General features: G+C 37.9%; 2 protein-coding genes across 6 annotated transcripts in view; both read left to right on the top strand.

Moving 5' to 3' along the window:
• The first annotated feature begins 1,414 nt into the window (after positions 1-1,414).
• On the top strand, positions 1,415-11,452 carry LOC121890052. 2 transcript variants are annotated; one of them, XM_042402309.1, is made up of 6 exons: positions 1,415-1,504; positions 1,658-1,999; positions 2,182-2,226; positions 2,355-2,357; positions 10,737-10,768; positions 11,206-11,452. In XM_042402309.1, exons 1-6 carry the CDS (start codon positions 1,459-1,461, stop codon positions 11,305-11,307), a joined length of 570 nt encoding a protein of 189 aa, XP_042258243.1. In that variant the 5' UTR covers positions 1,415-1,458; the 3' UTR covers positions 11,308-11,452. The 2 variants fall into 2 exon arrangements, with proteins under 2 accessions (XP_042258243.1, XP_042258242.1); XM_042402308.1 differs by lacking the exons at positions 10,737-10,768; positions 11,206-11,452 and adding exons at positions 2,623-2,657; positions 2,776-2,997 and having other exon boundaries at positions 2,355-2,474.
• A 2,166-nt stretch (positions 11,453-13,618) lies between these two features.
• LOC121890064 overlaps positions 13,619-20,821 on the top strand; it is a 31,523-nt gene continuing 24,320 nt past the window's right edge. For 3 of the 4 annotated variants that reach the window (XM_042402326.1, XM_042402328.1, XM_042402327.1), the window contains exons 1-3: positions 13,619-13,860; positions 14,001-14,339; positions 14,474-14,518. In XM_042402326.1, the coding sequence (XP_042258260.1) occupies positions 13,815-13,860; positions 14,001-14,339; positions 14,474-14,518 (430 nt within the window). In that variant the 5' untranslated portion in view covers positions 13,619-13,814. The remainder of the gene's footprint in view (positions 13,861-14,000; positions 14,340-14,473; positions 14,519-20,821) is intronic. The other variant, XM_042402330.1, reaches the window with a different exon arrangement.

Below are 20,821 nucleotides of genomic sequence, written 5' to 3'. Positions count from 1 at the left end.
CACTGATGACTACACAGAGTATAGAGAGAGTTGAAGTCTTTCACAGTGGAGACAACACAGTGTGGTCTGAACACATTATGATGCCTCTGAACTCACTAATCTGTGAGAAAGTCTAAAAAGAAAAAGTGACACCGGCCTTGTTGCTTTGCTCGTGAGGATAAAACACAATCTGCAGCTGTATTTGTACAGATGTTTTGGAGAAACAAAGTGTAGAAATAATCAGCAGACGACAAACAGCAACAGTAAAGTCTAAACCACAGGAAGACTGGTTTTCAGCCATAACCACAAACATCCAAGTCTAGTTAAAAGTTACCAGTATATATCAACTCCTGACAATATTTCACTACTCCACTCATTACTTTATACAAACTGACTAATTGACCTTCACAGTTTCTTTCAGACTTGTTGAAATATACAAACTCATATTTACACAACCAGATATGAAGCATGTACTTTGTGAAATTTAGATGAAAGCACTCGACAATAACGGGTCCTGAAAAATGTTCTCAGGATTTTCTTGCTCCCAATCTTTTTATTGTTTATTTCATTAGAACATGACTGACAATGTTTAGGCCACAGTTAGTTTCACAGGTTACAGAACAACAATATTAATGATAGTAAAAGAAGAAATGTTGAATGAGAATATTAAAAACAATTAAAAATGATAAGTGCACTCAAGGTTTGTATTCAGCTCTGAGAAGAAATCAGAGATAACAACAACATGGAGAGCATGTCAGCACTCACTGTTTAGTCTTGGAGCAGCTATAATGTGTAATGATATAATAGAAAAAACACAAACAGCAAGAAACTGGATATTGAGGTAAATATCTCAGTGTTTCCCCAATATTCATTCAGCAGCAGCACACTGCCGTAGTGTAGCTCTGTTTAGGAATAGGGCAGTGTGTAATGTGTGTGTGTGTGTGTGTGGTGAGTGTGTAAATGAGCGTGTGTACTTGAGCGAGTGCAGAGAGAGAGAGGCAGAAAAGTGACGGTGAATGCGAGCGGAGCAGATGAAAAGGTTAGCAGTAACTTGTCAGTCTGGCAGTAAATAAATAAATGCTGCAGCTTCTCAAGACAAAGAAAAGACTCGTCTTCCAAATCGTTGTCGTGGAAATGTGTCTTCTGAGTTTTTCATCAGCCATCACAACCCGTCACCCCCCACCGCCCCAAAGCAATCAACCTAGGGGAAACACTCTTATTCTATATATCTTTCTTCACTATATTGTATGTAATTTGGCTTGAAGATTATTTATTATTAAATCACATTGTCTGAAAAATAACTTTGTCTCGTTCTCATTGAGGCAAACATCTGCATCAAGATGCTTTTCCTGAAAGCATTAATGTCAGTTTGAGGAACAAGACAAGCAACAAGAAAACAGCCCGCCTCTTTATGTTGAAATCAACCTTCCTGGGTCACACATCTAGAACAGACATTGCAGAGCTTCAGTCATACGCACCATGAAGACCTTTACCTTGATAACTGCTTTAAGTCTCTGCAGCATTAGTGAGTATTGGCTTTGAATTAGTCTCAACTTCATTACAAATGTTGTTATTCTATGTTCAGCCGACACAATTGAAACTTATATACTCACTGTTAAATTCATTAAGAGGTATCGTTTATCTTCCTGTAACAACTTGTCTCTGCTGTGTGTTTCAGGCTGGATCTCTGTCTCAGTGTCTGAGTCTCAGGTTGTGGAGGTCCAGTCTGGTCAAGAAGTCACACTGCAGTGCTCCAATATATTAAAATCTGAGTCTGTAACTTTCTGGCTGAGACTTGTCAACAGAACCAAGATCTACTGTATCTTTGTTAAGATCAGGTCTGACAGCGAAGCTGAATTCTGTGATGGTGTTCAGAAGGGAAAATTTGAAATGAGCTCCAACATCTCTACTGTCTCTCTGAACATCAAACAAGTGGATTCATCAGACTCTGGACTGTATTTCTGTGCATTCTTCACAAGTGGACGTCTACTTTTCAGTGAGACACATTTAAAAGTTAAAGGTAAGATTAATGTTAAGTCTTGTATTTTGTTTGGTCATTTATGTTTATATTGTTAATATATTTCATAATTATTATCTAATATCTACATATGCAACAAAGTGACAGTTTAAACATTACCAAACAATGATTGTGATGCAAATCTCTCAAAATCAAGACTAAATGTATCTTCATTTCATTAAAAGGCAGTGATGATGGATCACATGATGACGTGGACGACACATCTAAAAGTAAGATTTGCAGATGTAGAAATGCAGATTGTCAAACATTTGAAAATGAAACATCTCTGCTTGATTTGTTTTTCATGTCAAGTCACTTCTGGTAGTAATTTAGTCTGATTTAATGATCTTTCTTGTAGAATGTGAGTGTGAGTCTGATGGAATAACAAAGTTGACGAGTGTGATCCTGGCTGGTCTGACTGTTTTCCTTGTAATGGTCATCATTGGTCTGCTGGTTAAAATCAGGAAACTTAAGACAGGTACTTTATGAGAATTACTCAAACTAAACACTTATGGAAATGTTCAATAGTGTCAGTATGATGAAAAAATAGAACATTTCTTGTAGCCAAAATGTGATGACAGCAAACTTTCTATTAACTGATCAGATGTATTGTCTCTGTCACTCAGCTGCCACTGAAGGGCAGAATTCACTAGTGAACAAGGTAAATCCACTTTTGTGTTTGATCATTTCAAAGGTTGTAGAATCATCACAAGTCAATAGTGTTTTTCTCACAAACTCAGCTATTTGACATGTAGAACTGCATGTACTTTTATTTACAGAATCTGGACTCTGATCAGCTGAAGGACACAGCACTGACTTTGTATTCAACAACAATAAGAAGCAGGAGGCCTGCATCACAGAGAGAAGTGGACACTCATGTTATTTATGCTGCCAGCAGACAGACAAGAAGAAACAACAGCAACAGCTCAGAGTGAAACTAATGCTTCATTAATCTGCTGCTGGAGTATTGTGAGGGTAGCGATACACACCATCAACTTATCCAAAAATGATGTCAAATCATCTAAACAAGTTTGATTCATACAAAATTGTGTTGTGTGTTGTTGAGTTAAGCACCTGATGAAAATCATTTTTAATTCTTTAATGTATTGTTTTTTGTGTGTGTTTTGTTATTTGTGCAAATAAATAAAGTGAGCTAAATGTTTTCATTCTCATCTCTCTCAAAGTCTCTTTCTTGATTATTTTATCTGCCTCAGATGGAGATCTGACAGCAAAACAATATGATTGGTGTTTGAGGGAGGAGGAGCCAGTAAGGACATTGATGACTGTCCACATTCTCTTATAGAGAGAGTTACATGCAACAGTGGAGGAGTGAGTGAGGTTATTTGTATTTATGCTCTCAGTCGTCCATCCTGCCACTTTCAAGTGTAACAAACAGTACTGTCTGTGTCAGCCTAAAAGAGACATCTCAACCACAGCAAGAATGGCCTTCAGCTCTGTACTATTTTCTCCAGTGTGTTACTTTCACAATGTAGCAACAACCACAAAACACACCAAATAAAACTGCTACTACATTTTGTTTTTTCTGACTTTTGAAGAACTGTGTTGGTAAAAGGTGCAGCACTTGAAGACATTGAAAAAACAGAGATTGCAGTGTGAGATACAGTATGTGACTCCAATTCTCTGATTTACAGTATTTGGGCTCAGATGAGCTCAACTCTTCAGTGCTGAGGTTCCTTCCAAAAACAATAAGAAGCAGGAGGCCAGCAGCAGAGAGAGAGGAGGAAACTCATGTTGTTTATGCTGCCACTAGATAGACTCAGGAAGCAACTGGAACTGCAGCTCTGATGCTTTATCATATTATTCTGTGGTTGTTCTCACATGTAGGTGGTGAATACAAGCAACCACAAAAATAACAACTAGTTTGTATTTTCATGCTTGTGTTTTTCTTTTTCTTTTCTAAGCCAGAGTCTTTGTCTTTCTTATTTCATCTGTCTACAATCTTAATGTGACAATTAAAAGAGCAGAAAGGACACTGATGACTGTCAAACTTAGTTACAGAGAGAGTACGATAGGGAGGGTGGGTGACACATCACTTGTTTGACAGGAAGAGACAGCACAGTGTGGTCTGAGCTGAAATGAAGTAAAAATCAAGAGATATCCAGAGTCAAAGCTACAAATAAAGCAGTGAAACCTTCCACAGACATCAAAGGCCTTGCTGTATTCAAAGATAGAGAGTAATGCTACTTTTAAACATCCATCATGAGTCACTTTTATTTTACACAAACTCACTTTACCTTCACAAGCTACATCAACATCTGCTCTCAAACAAATTTTTGCCAGCACACATTCATGGCTCTCCATTTGGTCTTTAGTCATTTAGTCTCTGGTTTCACTCTCAGATATCAGTTAGAAAATACCAGCTGGAAACAGTGACCTGTATTCTGTATCCACAAAGATGAAAATGTTTTGTTGTTGTCTTGTGTTTTGTCTTCTGGTAGTCTTGTTATAATGCATTAACATTAGGATCAAAAACACAATGGCAGGAAACAGGAGATTGTTAACATTCATAAGAAAATCCCTCCATGACTCAACATCTCATAACAGGAGCAGAAAACAGTCCTAGTAATCAATAACAAATGACAACTTGAATGATACAAAGTTATGATCAACTTTTAATTCCTTTTTCTCATCTTTCTGTTGGTATTTGAGCAATAATGCACCTTCTGATACACAACAACAGTAGAAGCTGCAGGAGTGAAGCATAACTACTATACTGAGAGATCATTACTGAATAGAAATACATTCAATGGCTATTGGAGAAAACAATAGTATTATAACTTTAATGTGACTGAATTACAAGATTTATCCTACTTGTTTGGAAGAAAGACATTTTAAAAAAACTTTAATTATGCACAGATTTAAGGATGATACCTGACAAACTCAGCTACAGCATCTAAGATACAACACATGACTGTGTGAACTCTTATGTACAAAATGTGAGCTCAGATGACCTGAACTATGTAGCCCATCCAAAGACAAAAGAAAAATTGCAGGTCTGCATCAGAGAGAGAGCTGGAGCTGAATGTTGTGTTTGCTGCTGCCACCAGATTCAGGAAGCTACTGGATGTGTGAGTTTAGAATATGCTTTGTCATATTAATTGCAGGGCAGGAATTATGCCACGGCCAAACAACCAGTGCCGTAATGCCCCTTCTAAAATTAACTACCCCCATGGCCAGTTTAGCGTGGCCTGTTTTGAACTGGCCATTGTTCCCTTAAAAGAAAGTTGCGTACTTCCTCATTCAAAACTACATGCAACACAGCAAATAAACACTCTCAATGTTTCCCAGTGTCTCAATCATCATGCTGGACATCAACAGTGGCGCAAGATTTCTCCCATCCCGCAAATATATGTGTGACGTCAACGTAAACATTAACAGCTAACCCTTTAGCTTACATTAGCTAAAACATTATGTGATAAGCACAGGCAGCTAAACACTGTACAGTGTAAGTATTCATACGCGTTGTGTTTTAAAGTTAGTCACACACTCTCCTGCCAGGCTCTTGGAAGCGGTCAAAATGATTTTCTCTGCCAGTTACTATTAATAAGACTGTCTGTGACAGTGACATCTGGCAGCTTGTAGCAGTAGTAGAGACGTCAGAAGATGCTTCACTCGTTTTCACTCATCATGAATTTATTTCCTCCGTGGCAGAAAAACACATTCCATGATCCTTCAGAACTCCAGCAGGTTAAACTGGACTAGCGAAACACTTTTAGTGCTGATTGACTCCAACACACTCACTATAAACAGACTTTAAGACAATCGCTAGCCTAGCAACATTAGTGCTACAAACAGCCCATAATGCAACACTCTGTGTAGAAGTCAGTTTTACATTGGTACTTTATCCATTGAAAAAGAATATCTGATGTTGTGAACAAGCCATTAGTGCAGTGTGTATGCAAATGAACCTGTAGACCGACATGCATAACCAGTCAAAAATATTCTCAGCAGTTAACTATTGACATCCTAACCAGGATATTGCTGTTGGCTAACTATGAACATACATAGAGTTTGTAACTTGCTGTGAGATCTGACGGGTTGCTACTTTTTCAGTGTGATGCAACATTAACACATACACACACAAACACACACACACACACACACACACACACACACACACACACACACACACACACACACATTTCTCTGTAAGCAGACGGTCACTTCTCAGTTAAGACAGATCAGCAGAGTCTGCCGGCTGTTACATGACTGGCAGCTCTCATCCGAGTCTCTCCTTGAGACGTTTCTCATCAGTGTGTTTAATGTTTAACGTGTAAAAAAGTGTTTTAAGCATTTTTATACAGTCTATGGTTTTAAGTCAGTTTTGTGACTGCTCCTATGATCTCAGACTCAAATGCTAATAGTTGCACACGTGTGGAAACTTGTTCAGATTCATTTTCATCACCCTTAGCCCATTTATACACTTAATTTTATCATTAAAATATAACAATAGCAATTAATATAATGAATTGTTCACATTTTTAAAAAATCAATCAGGCAGCATTTTGTGGAAAAGTCAAACATTCAGTGTACAGTTTTAATAAACTCAATACTGTTTTTCAATTCACTGACTACTAATTGTTGACTGTGTACTGTTTTATCTTTACACAATATAATTATCACTTATTGTTGTTGCACCATTGGTTTTGACCTTGCAATGCCCCAATAAATTTGTAATTATCAAAGGCCAAAGTGGCCTTGCCCTAAAAATGACTTAATTCCAGGCCTGTAATTGGCTGATGTGTTTTCATATGTGAGTGGTAAGTAGGAGCAGTTGACATCACTTTGTCTAGAATCTCATTTTAATTATGTTCTGGTTGACTTTTGATTCTCTCGTGCTTCTTTCTCTCTTGCTCTCAGTCTCAGTGTCTTTTTATCTTGTTTGTCTTCATCTTATTCTTCAGACAGAAAAAAGAAAAAAGGTGAGAACTTGTGCTGCCAGCAGATAAACTCAGAGAGGAACTGTAACTGCAGCTCAGAGAGGAACTGATGCTTTATCACAGTAATCTGATGTGTGTTTGTGTGTGGGCAGTGGGTGGAAGGAGTCACTGTGAAAAAATGATCAATAAATTAAAAGTTTGCATTTTATTGCTTGTGTTTCTTTCAATCCTTCTCTGTTAAAGTCTTTCTTATTCTGTCTGCCTCTGATCCTAATCTGAGAGAAACGAGAGCATGTTAGATGTTTGATGGAGGAGGAGCCAGAAAAGGACACTGATCACTGTCAAATCTCCTTATAGGGAGAGTCAGATGGTCTGCAAGAAGGGAGGAGTGAGTGAGGTAAACGTCACTTGTTTGACAGGAAGTACAGCACAGTGTGGTCTCAAGTGAACATCATGGGTCATGAAACTAAATTCATTTAACCTCTTGATCTCTACTAATGTACAAACAATCTCAACAAGACTATATTTTCCTCTATTTGGCTCAATATATTATTATTTCTACAGTTTAGAAATGTCTCCATTATGTACTGACACAGTGAATAAGTATAGTAACTGTGTTTGCATTCATATGCATATGTGGGGAGCATTTGAAAAACTCAAGACAGAGACTCATCAGCCAGACATTTCTCCGTTCTCTGTTAAAGAGCGGCTGAGATTGACACTAAAATGAGAATTGCTGGTCCACCTTCAAAGTCAGTCCACCTTAAGTGAGTTTGGTCAAGTTAAGCTAACATGTTGTTGCTAACTTCGGGGCTAACCCCCTTCGATAGATGAGTATTTTCTTTGTCTTGAGGAGCTGCTGCATGTAGTAACTGACACACAGCCTGTACTGTACATTTACTGCTACATTGACAACTTACTGCTAAACTTTTCCTCTGCTCGCTCGTGTTCACGTCATGTTTCTGCCGCTTGCTGTCTGCGCTCACACTCACGCAACTACACACGCACATTTACACACACACACACACGCACACACACACTGCCTTATTCCTTAACGGAGCTACGCTACTCTTGTACCTTTCACGTAGATGTCCTTTGAAGAATGAAGAGAGGGAGGATGACTAAAGAAAATCCACAATAACGTAGGGTGTTATTGTGCTCGCACAGTGTGTGAGTGAAAATCATGAGTCGCTCGTTTATCTGAAATTTTAGCAGCGGCGCTCATAATTTTACTGATGAATGAATATAGAGGAAACACTGATGATGCTTCTGAACTCACAAATCTGTGAGAAAGTCTAAAAAGAAAAAGTGACACCGGCCTTGTTGCTTTGCTCGTGAGGATAAAACACAATCTGCAGCTGTATTTGTACAGATGTTTTGGAGAAACAAAGTGTAGAAATAACCAGCAGACGACAAACAGCAACAGTAAAGTCTAAACCACAGGAAGACTGGTTTTCAGCCATAACCACAAACATCCAAGTCTAGTTAAAAGTTACCAGTATATATCAACTCCTGACAATATTTCACTACTCCACTCATTACTTTATACAAACTGACTAATTGACCTTCACAGTTTCTTTCAGACTTGTTGAAATATACAAACTCATATTTACACAACCAGATATGAAGCATGTACTTTGTGAAATTTAGATGAAAGCACTCGACAATAACGGGTCCCGAAAAATGTTCTCAGGATTTTCTTGCTCCCAATCTTTTTATTGTTTATTTCATTAGAACATGACTGACAATGTTTAGGCCACAGTTAGTTTCACAGGTTACAGAACAACAATATTAATGACAGTAAAAGAAGAAATGTTGAATGAGAATATTAAAAACAATTAAAAATGATAAGTGCGCTCAAGGTTTGTATTCAGCTCTGAGAAGAAATCAGAGATAACAACAACATGGAGAGCATGTCAGCACTCACTGTTTAGTCTTGGAGCAGCTATAATGTGTAATGATATAATAGAAAAAACACAAACAGCAAGAAACTGGATATTGAGGTAAATATCTCAGTGTTTCCCCAATATTCATTCAGCAGCGCCACACTGCCGTAGTGTAGCTCTGTTTAGGAATAGGGCAGTGTGTAATGTCTGTGTGTGTGTGTGGTGAGTGTGTAAATGAGCGTGTGTACTTGAGAGAGTGCAGAGAGAGAGAGGCAGAAAAGTGACGGTGAATGCGAGCGGAGCAGATGAAAAGGTTAGCAGTAACTTGTCAGTCTGGCAGTAAATAAATAAATGCTGCAGCTTCTCAAGACAAAGAAAAGACTCGTCTTCCAAATCGTTGTCGTGGAAATGTGTCTTCTGAGTTTTTCATCAGCCATCACAACCCTTCACCCCCCACCGCCCCAAAGCAATCAACCTAGGGGAAACACTCTTATTCAATATATCTTTGTTCACTATATTGTATGTAATTTGGCTTGAAGATTATTTATTATTAAATCACATTGTCTGAAAAATAACTTTGTCTCGTTCTCATTGAGGCAAACATCTGCATCAAGATGCTTTTCCTGAAAGCATTAATGTCAGTTTGAGGAACAGGACAAGCAACAAGAAAACAGCCCGCCTCTTTATGTTGAAATCAACCTTCCTGGGTCACACATCAAGTACGGACATTGCAGAGCTTCAGTCATACGCACCATGAAGACCTTTACCTTGATAACTGCTTTAAGTCTCTGCAGCATTAGTGAGTATTGGCTTTGAATTAGTCTCAACTTCATTACAAATGTTGTTATTCTATGTTTAGCCGACACAATTGAAACTTATATACTCACTGTTAAATTCATTAAGAGGTATCATTTATCTTCCTGTAACAACTTGTCTCTGCTGTGTGTTTCAGGCTGGATCTCTGTCTCAGTGTCTGAGTCTCAGGTTGTGGAGGTCCAGTCTGGTGAAGAAGTCACACTGCAGTGCCCCAATATATTAAAACATGAGTCTGTAACTTTCTGGCTGAGACTTGTCAACAGAACCAAGATCTACTGTATCTCTGTTATGATCAGGTCTGACAGTGATGCTGAATTCTGTGATGGCTTTCAGAAGGGAAAATTTGAAATGAGCTCCAACACCTCTACCGTCTCTCTGAACATCAAACAAGTGGATTCATCAGACTCTGGACTGTATTTCTGTGCATTCTACACAAGTGGACGTGTACTTTTCAGTGAGATACATTTAAAAGTTAAAGGTAAGATTAATGTTAAGTCTTGTATTTTGTTTGGTCATTTATGTTTATATTGTCAATATGTTTCATAATTATTATCTAATATCTACATATGCAACAAAGTGACAGTTTAAACATTACCAAACAATGATTGTGATGCAAATCTCTCAAAGTCAAGACTAAATGTATCTTCATTTCATTAAAAGGCAGTGATGATGAATCACATGATGACGTGGACGACACATCTAAAAGTAAGATTTGCAGATGTAGAAATGCAGATTGTCAAACATTTGAAAATGAAACATCTCTGCTTGATTTGTTTTTCATCTCAAGTCACTTCTGGTAGTAATTTAGTCTGATTTAATGATCTTTCTTGTAGAATGTGAGTGTGAGTGTGATGGAATAACAAAGTTGACGAGTGTGATCCTGGCTGGTCTGACTGTTTTCCTTGTAATGGTCATCATTGGTCTGCTGGTTAAAATCAGGAAACTTAAGACAGGTACTTTTTCAAAGTTACTGTTTCTGTCTTATAATTGGTTTTGTTGCTACTGGACATTCTCTTCAAGTGTTGACAATATGGAGGAAATATATGAAACATCTTGCTTGAAAAATGTAATAACAGCAATATTTTAGAACAATGACTGTCAAATAACTGATCAGATGTAATTGTCTCTGTCACTTAGCTGAAGAAGAACAGAATCCACAACCAAGTGAGGTGAATCCTACTTTTACATTTACTTTGATATATTGTATGACAGACCAAGAAACAGCCAGACCTATTAGCTGAAATGATCTTGTTGCAGTATCACAGTTTATGTTGGCTGATGAGTAAGAAATAAGCAAAATAAGCAAGAAATTCAAATATAAAAATGCCAAAGATATGTGTCATTTACAAACAGTGTCTTCTTTACATAATGTGTCCATCAGAGAACACGAACAAGTTTATGTTTCAACTGTAAAATGTTTTCCTTCATACACATCTTCACTAAATGTCACAATCCTTTAAAAAAAAAAAATCAAGGCATCATTGTGTTCATGACAATTGGCCAAATATCAATATTGGTATCGGCCTCAAAGAACCAGTATCTATATTGTATTTTATTTCAATCTTGTCAAGTCACCACATTAAGACTGTAAATACTCTTTTTACAGAATCAGGTCTCTGATGAGCTGAACTACGCTGCAGTCACATTTCAAGCAAAAAGAAAAAGAAAGGTGGTGGAGCCAAATGTAGTGTATGCTGCCACCAGATAGACTCAGGAAACAACTGGAACTGATGCTTCATCATATTAATCTGCTTTGGGGCTTTTGTGTGTTGTTGTTGCTGAGAGGAATAACATCTCTTGCCAACAAAAAAATCTCATTTTGCAATAAAGATCATTTTCAATCACTGTCCTACTGCAGAGCTTTAATTCTCAGCATTTTCTTTCTCACATTCAAAGTTTATTTTGTAAAAACATATGATTTGTGTTTGATGGAGGAGGAGCCAGTAAGGACACTGATGATTGTCCAGATTCTCTTATAGAGAGAGTTAGATGCAACAGTGGAGGAGTGAGTTAGGTACACATAATATCACAGTGTAGTCAGAGCACAACTGACCTGAAAGTCAAGAGACCTGTTCAGTCAAAACTGTGTATTTAACTGTGTAGTTAACTGTGTATTTAACTGTGTAGTTAACTGTGTATTTAACTGTGTAGTTAACTGTGTAGTTAACTGTGTATTTAACTGTGTAGTTAACTGTGTAGTTAACTGTGTGACTTTCTGCTGTCAAGTAGACTAAATGATCAGCTTCTACAGAACATTTATAAAAACCTTTTTGTAAAACTTACAACCATCAAAGTGAAAACTGGATATTTAAACTGATGTTGATGTACTAAATGTCTGAGTTCAAATATGTATTTTAAAAGGTCGTATTTCTAAATATAATTATATGTGGCTCCCACCTGCCCCTTGTTGCACTTTACACTGTGGTGACAAACAGCCCTGTCTGTATTAGTGACATATCTGTATATGTATCTTAACACTTTTGACAAACTTGCACCACTGTTTTATCTTCACATGATCTATAAGCAACTTGTGACACAGTTTGACACTGACAGCCTCATGTGAAAACATTCACTCTGCTCCAGACTGTACATCAGTGTTTCTCTCTACTTGGGCAGCCTGTCCAGATAGATTAAGACCTGTCCAGATAGATTAAGACCTGCCCAGGTATAGAAAATACAAATTGCATTTTTTTTCAATCAATGCACACAGATCCTCTCAAGACAAGGTGCATGTCAGGTGTGCGCGACACAGTGATTCATTTGGTTCCTCAAATTCAAAGGAAGACTGGCAGCATCAAGTTTTTCTCAGGTACCATGTGGAGGAACTGGTTAAACACTCGTCCCTCTTTTTCCAGGTATCTGAAATAAAGTTCTGCTTATTGGCATATGATTTTTTTAATTCACCTTTCATCAGTTCCCATATTCATACCTCATATATATGTCAAACTGTCGGCTTATGGAGACATAATTATTAAGCATCTTCCAAAAATAGCTTGTTTTACTATGATATATTTAGTGAGTGTGTGTGAAGATCAGTGATTCCATTACATACATATTCACAGCAGTACATCACTTAGCTGAGCCTCACTGTTGAGGTTCTAGAGGACGATGGCTGATCATGGTAAATGGTAAATGGACTGTACTTGTATAGCACCTTTCTAGTCTTCCGACCACTCAAAGCGCTTTTACACTACAAATCACATTCACCCATTCACACACATTCATAAGCTGAATGGGTACAGGGGTTACCATGCAAGGTCCCAACCTGCCCATCAGAGGAAACTAACCATTCACACACATTCATACACTGAGGGGTTAAGTATCTTGCCCAAGGACACATCGGCATGTGGACTGGAGGAGCCGGGAATCCAACCGCCGATCTTCCGATGAGTGGATGACCCACTCTACCTCCTGAGCCACAGCCGCCCATCATCTGGACATTGTAGATGTTTCCAGTATAGCTGCCTACATGACATCCAGTGGTGTTCAGTCTGCCTCTGGTCTATACACATTATTGACATATTGTGAGGTTTTACTAGTATTGAGTCACACAAATATCATTTGACAGCTGACACAGAACAAATCCAACAACATTCTTGATGAATGTTTTAACCAGAGCACATTACACTGATGTGATACATTTTTCATTAATGAGTAGTTTCAAATCTCTTACAAGTAATGTAAAGGATTCAGTTTTTAAATTCAGTATTGACACAGTTACTAATCCCAGTGATGCTCTTTTTACTCCTACATAGGAAGGTGGGATTGCTGTCTTACAAAGAATTGGATGGAGGATCAACATAATGTCTGTGTGCATTCAGTAGAGAGACAGATTGCTCCAGGTGTGTTAGCTTTGCTGTGAAAACACCTTTGGGTAAATCCAAACCTGTATATTGTGTCTCTTTAGCTGGCTAGCTGTTGCTGTATTTGGGTTTCACCAGGGTTTGTTCAGATTTGGGAGGTGTGTGTGTGTGAATTCTATCATTCTTTAACTTTGGTTTGAACACTACGTAGCTAAAATAACCTTTAGGATAACCATCTCGTATCCGTTCAGACGATCATTTGGCATCAACACTCGTTTTACAGAAAGCATTCATGTGGACAGTTTACGCAACTGTATGAGCAAGAAAAAATGGCCCCACCTCTTAAGTTGAAAGCACCCTTCCTGGAGCACAGTTTGATTACACACATTGCTGAGCTACAATCATACGCACCATGATGAACCTTACCTTGATAACAGCTTTCATTCTCTGCAGCATCAGTAAGTACTGCCACTACATTTCTCTCAACTTCATTGATGCCAGAATTTAATGGTTTTTGCTCATTATTCAATTTATTAAGAGGTTTTGTTTTTCTTCCTATAACAACTAAATCTCTTGTTGTCTCTGCTGTGTGTTTCAGGCTGGATCTCTGTCTCACTTTCTGAGTCTCACACTGTGGACGTCCAGTCTGGTGAAGAAGTCACACTGCAGTGCACCAAAATTTACGAAGTTCAAGCAACAACATCCTGGTTCAGACTGGTCAACAGAACCAAAGCCAGCTGTATCTCAACTATGACCAGCTCTAAAACTGTTAAATACTGTGATGGAGTTCAAAATGGAAAATTTCAAATGAGCTCCAACATTTCCACAACCTCTCTCAACATTAAGGAAGTGGATTTATCTGACTCAGGGGTTTATTTCTGTGGATTTTACATTAGCGGACAGACAGTTTTAAGTGTCATACATTTAAATGTTGAAGGTAAGATGTTATGAAATTTATATTCTTCTCTTATGTCTTTCTATATGTGGCTATTTAATTATTGTCAGAACAAGATATTGATGCACATTTTTAAAACAAAATAAAAATAAAATGTATCTTCATTTCATTAAAAGGCAGTGATGATGAATCATATGATGACATTGGCAGAAAGTCTAAACGTAAGAGTCTCTTATAGATTTCATTGTGCAAAATTCATATGTCCATTTTAATGTTCGTCATTTTTAGCTAGAAAAGGAGAAACAGTCTGATTAAAGATCTTTCTTGTGGCAGAGTCGGATGCAACAACAAGGCTGATGGGTGTGATCTTGGTGATCTTGGGCAGTCTGTTTGTTCTCCACACTACGGTCATCATTGGTCTGGTTGTTAAAAACAGAAAACTTCAGAGAGGTAATGTTTCGATCTTGTATTTGGTTTATAATTTTTTTTCACAAATTCTTTAAAGTTGTGTAAATATTTTGGAAGAATACTAAATTTCATGTTTGCCAAAACAGAATAACAGTAAAGTTTTAGAATAATGACGGTCAATTAACTGATTAGATACATTGTCTCTTTCATTTGGCAGCTAATGAAGAAAAGAATCGACAACAGAGTGAGGTGAATCATGTTTTATCATTTACTTTACAAGTAAAGTTTGATCATTTACTTGTGTTTGTTTTATAATTTAAGATCATGTCCAGCCATTGTTTTGTTTTTCTCTTCATTTCCACTTGTTAAGGTGACTGACTGTAAATACTTTTATTTACAGAATCTGGGCTCTGATGACCTGAACTATGCAGCAGTGACTTTCTGTCAAAAAGCAAAAAGAGGAGCGGTGGAGCCAAATGTTGTGTATGCTGCCACCAGATAGACTCAAGAAACAAGAAAAGCTATTCAGATGGGAACTGATGCTTTTTCATGTGAATCTGCACTTGTGTTTTTATGTGTTTTTGTGTGTTTGGTGGACAGGAGACCATCACTTTGGCAGAAAAAAAGATGCATAACAGTTGCATCTTCTTTCTAGTGCTGAGTTTTATTTCATATCGCTCTTGTAAAGATGTTATTACAGTACATCAATACAGAAACTTAAGCTTTAAATGTTGACTTAATATAGACTGTATGCACAGTACATACAGTATGTCGCTGTGTCTATAGTGGTATGTGGAAGAAAATACAAAGATAGTCTACAGCTAACATCCAGGTGTGTTTTTTAGCATGTAACATGTATTTATGCTCTCAGTCGTCCATCCTGCCACTTTCAAGTGTAACAAACAGTACTGTCTGTGTCAGCCTAAAAGAGACATCTCAACCACAGCAAGAATGGCCTTCAGCTCTGTACTATTTTCTCCAGTGTGTTACTTTCACAATGTAGCAACAACCACAAAACACACCAAATAAAACTGCTACTACATTTTGTTTTTTCTGACTTCTGAAGAACTGTGTTGGTAAAAGGTGCAGCACTTGAAGACATTGAAAAAACAGAGATTGCAGTGTGAGATACAGTATGTGACTCCAATTCTCTGATTTACAGTATTTGGGCTCAGATGAGCTGAACTCTTCAGTGCTGAGGTTCCTTCCAAAAACAATAAGAAGCAGGAGGCCAGCAGCAGAGAGAGAGGAGGAAACTCATGTTGTTTATGCTGCCACTAGATAGACTCAGGAAGCAACTGGAACTGCAGCTCTGATGCTTTATCATATTATTCTGTGGTTGTTCTCACATGTAGGTGGTGAATACAAGCAACCACAAAAGTAAAAACTAGTTTGTATTTTCATGCTTGTGTTTTTCTTTTTCTTTTCTAAGCCAAAGTCTTTGTCTTTCTTATTTCATCTGTCTACAATCTTAATGTGACAATTAAAAGAGCAGAAAGGACACTGATGACGGTCAAACTTAGTTACAGAGAGAGTACGATAGGGAGGGTGGGTGACACATCACTTGTTTGACAGGAAGAGACAGCACAGTGTGGTCTGAGCTGAAATGAAGTAAAAATCAAGAGGTGTCCAGAGTCAAAGCTACAAATAAAGCAGTGAAACCTTCCACAGACATCAAAGGCCTTGCTGTATTCAAAGATAGAGAGTAATGCTACTTTTAAACATCCACCATGAGTCACTTTCATTTTACACAAACTCACTTTACCTTCACAAGCTACATCAACATCTGCTCTCCAACAAATTTTTGCCAGCACACATTCATGGCTCTCCATTTGGTCTTTAGTCATTTAGTCTCTGGTTTCACTCTCAGATATCAGTTAGAGAATACTAACTGGAAACAGTGACCTGTATTCTGTATCCACAAAGATGAAAATGTTTTGTTGTTGTCTTGTGTTTTGTCTTCTGGTAGTCTTGTTATAATGCATTAACATTAGGATCAAAAACACAATGGCAGGAAACAGGAGATTGTTAACATTCATAAGAAAATCCCTCCATGACTCAACATCTCATAACAGGAGCAGAAAACAGTCCTAGTAATCAATAACAAATGACAACTTGAATGATACAAAGTTATGATCAACTTTTAATTCCTTTTTCTCATCTTTCTGTTGGTATTTGAGCAATAATGCACCTTCTGATACACAACAACAGTAGAAGCTGCAGGAGTGAAGCATAACTACTGTACTGAGAGATCATTACTGAATAGAAATACATTCAATGGCTATTGGAGAAAACAATAGTATTATAACTTTAATGTGACTGAATTACAAGATTTAGCCTACTTGTTTGGAAGAAAGACATTTTAAAAAAACTTTAATTATGCACAGATTTAAGGATGATACCTGACAAACTCAGCTACAGCATCTAAGATACAACACATGACTGTGTGAACTCTTATGTACAAAATGTGAGCTCAGATGACCTGAACTATGTAGCCCATCCAAAGACAAAAGAAAGAAAATTGCAGGTCTGCATCAGAGAGAGAGCTGGAGCTGAATGTTGTGTTTGCTGCTGCCACCAGATTCAGGAAGCTACTGGATGTGTGAGTTTAGAATATGCTTTGTCATATTAATTGCAGAGCAGGAATTATGCCACGGCCAAACAACCAGTGCCGTGGATGCCCCAGAGTGTGGCCGTAATGCCCCTTCTAAAATTAACTACCCCCATGGCCAGTTTAGCGTGCCCTGTTTTGAACTGGCCATTGTTCCCTTAAAAGAAAGTTGCGTACTTCCTCATTCAAAACTACATGCAACGCAGCAAATAAACACTCTCAATGTTTTCCAGTGTCTCAATCATCATGCTGGACATCAACAGTGGCGCAAGATTTCTCCCATCCCGCAAATATATGTGTAATGTCAACGTAAACATTAACAGCTAACCCTTTAGCTTACATTAGCTAAAACATTATGTGATAAGCACAGGCAGCTAAACACTGTACAGTGTAAGTATTCATACACGTTGTGTTTTAAAGTTAGTCACACACTCTCCTGCCAGGCTCTTGGAAGCGGTCAAAATGATTTTCTCTGGCAGTTACTATTAATAAGACTGTCTGTGACAGTGGCATCTGGCAGCTTGTAGTAGTAGTAGAGACGTCAGAAGATGCTTCACTCGTTTTCACTCATCATGAATTTATTTCCTCCGTGGCAGAAAAACACATTCCATGATCCTTCAGAACTCCAGCAGGTTAAACTGGACTAGCGAAACACTTTTAGTGCTGATTGACTCCAACACACTCACTATAAACAGACTTTAAGACAATCGCTAGCCTAGCAACATTAATGTTACAAACAGCCCATAATGCAACACTCTGTGTAGAAGTCAGTTTTACATTGGTACTTTATCCATTGAAAAAGAATATCTGATGTTGTGAACAAGCCATTAGTGCAGTGTGTATGCAAATGAACCTGTAGACCGACATGCATAACCAGTCAAAAATATTCTCAGCAGTTAACCGTTGACATCCTAACCAGGATATTGCTGTTGGCTAACTATGAACATACATAGAGTTTGTAACTTGCTGTGAGATCTGACGGGTTGCTACTTTTTCAGTGTGATGCAACCTTAACACACACACACACACACACACACACACACACACACACACACACACGTACACACACACACACACACACACACACATTTCTCTGTAAGCAGACGGTCACTTCTCAGTTAAGACAGATCAGCAGAGTCTGCCGGCTGTTACATGACTGGCTGCTTAAAACACTTAAAAAGTGTTTTAAGCATTTTTATACAGTCTATGGTTTTAAGTCATTTTTGTGACTGCTCCTATGATCTCAGACTCAAATGCTAATAGTTGCACACGTGTGGAAACTTGTTCAGATTCATTTTCATCACCCTTAGCCCATTTATAGACTTAATTTTAGCATTAAAATATAACAATAGCAATTAATATAATGAATTGTTCACATTTTTAAAAAATCAATCAGGCAGCATTTTGTGGAAAAGTCAAACATTCAGTGTACAGTTTTAATAAACTCAATACTGTTTTTCAATTCACTGACTACTAATTGTTGACTGTGTACTGTTTTATCTTTACACAATATAATTATCACTTATTGTTGTTGCACCATTGGTTTTGACCTTGCAGTGCCCCAATAAATTTGTAATTATCAAAGGCCAAAGTGGCCTTGCCCTAAAAATGACTTAATTCCAGGCCTCTAATTGGCTGATGTGTTTTCATATGTGAGTGGTAAGTAGGAGCAGTTGACATCACTTTGTCTAGAATCTCATTTTAATTATGTTCTGGTTGAGTTTTGATTCTCTCGTGCTTCTTTCTCTCTTGCTCTCAGTCTCAGTGTCTTTTTATCTTGTTTGTCTTCATCTTATTCTTCAGACAGAAAAAAGAAAAAAGGTGAGAACTTGTGCTGCCAGCAGATAAACTCAGAGAGGAACTGTAACTGCAGCTCAGAGAGGAACTGATGCTTTATCACAGTAATCTGATGTGTGTTTGTGTGTGGGCAGTGGGTGGAAGGACTCACTGTGAAAAATGACCAATAAATTAAAACTTTGCATTTTATTGCTTGTGTTTCTTTCAATCCTTCTCTGTTAAAGTCTTTCTTATTCTGTCTGCCTCTGATCCTAATCTGAGAGAAACGACAGCATGTTAGATGTTTGATGGAGGAGGAGCCAGAAAAGGACACTGATGACTGTCAAATCTCCTTATAGGGAGAGTCAGATGGTCTGCAAGAAGGGAGGAGTGAGTGAGGTAAACGTCACTTGTTTGACAGGAAGTACAGCACAGTGTGGTCTCAAGTGAACATCATGGGTCATGAAACTAAATTTGTTTAACCTCTTGATCTCTACTAATGTACAAACAATCTCAACAAGACTATATTTTCCTCTATTTGGCTCAATATATTATTATTTCTACATTTCAGAAATGTCTCCATTATGTACTGACACAGTGAATAAGTATAGTAACTGTGCAGACATGTAACAAGTCTTGTGCACCCTGCCCCTGTCATTTTCCATTGTGGTAAAAGTGTGAACCAGTCAAAACAAAACCACAGCAAGACTGGCCTTTAGCTCTCTGCTGTAAAACCAGACCACAGTAACTGAACTATTAAGTACAACATTGAGAGAGCTATTTACTATCTAATGTTGCTGGAAAGTGCTGAATTTAGGTTGTGTTTTTTCTTCCTATACCAGCTCAGCCTCTGAGTTTCAGACTGTGGAGGTCCAGCTTGGTGAAGAAGACTCTCTGCTGTGCTCCAACTTTTCCACTTCTTCCTCTCACATATTCTGGTTTAGACTGGTCAACAGAAACAAGCCCTGTTGTATTTCCTCTCTGTACAATTATATTGAGCCTGCTTCTTTCTGTAATGGGGTTCAAAAAGGAACATTTGAAATGGCATTCAATATCTACATTTTATTTTTCAAAATCAGGCTTATCAATCTATCTGACACTGGGTTGTATTTTTGTTGATTCTCCATAATCAAATATCCAGTAATAGTCAGTGCAACATATTTAAAGGCATATTATGCAGGATTTTCCTAAAACAAACAATGTATAGACTCATACTAAAGTAATGACTCTCAATCATCACTTATGACCCAGTGGAGGTGTGTGAATTCTTCTGGGCGTCAGCCTTTGGGCAGTGGGTGTGTAGCCCCCAGCCAATAACAGCACGCAGGGTGTGAGGTCAGAACACTATAAAAATGTAATGAACAGGTTACATTGCTGTGTTTTTTTATGTGCTTCAGAGTCTCCGATGCTTCTCCATCTCTCTTCTCTGCTGTGTGTCGTTTGAGCGACACACACACACACACATGCAGAGCAGAGAGGCCACAACAGACAGCATGAAGCTGCACTTCGGCTTGTTAATGATGAGTTTTGTTGGCTTTTTATTTTTCCCTTCACTTGTCAAAAATCTTGTTATTATCTTGTCCTTTGGACACTGATGACTACACAGAGTATAGAGAGAGTTGAAGTCTTTCACAGTGGAGACAACACAGTGTGGTCTGAACACATTATGATGCTTCTGAACTCACTAATCTGTGAGAAAGTCTAAAAAGAAAAAGTGACACCGGCCTTG

This window comes from Thunnus maccoyii, chromosome 22 (genome assembly GCF_910596095.1).
Source record: "Thunnus maccoyii chromosome 22, fThuMac1.1, whole genome shotgun sequence".
NCBI classification, from domain to species: Eukaryota; Metazoa; Chordata; class Actinopteri; order Scombriformes; family Scombridae; genus Thunnus; species Thunnus maccoyii.
Note: the sequence above shows the minus strand (reverse complement) of the source record. Positions and strands in the feature narration are given on the sequence as shown.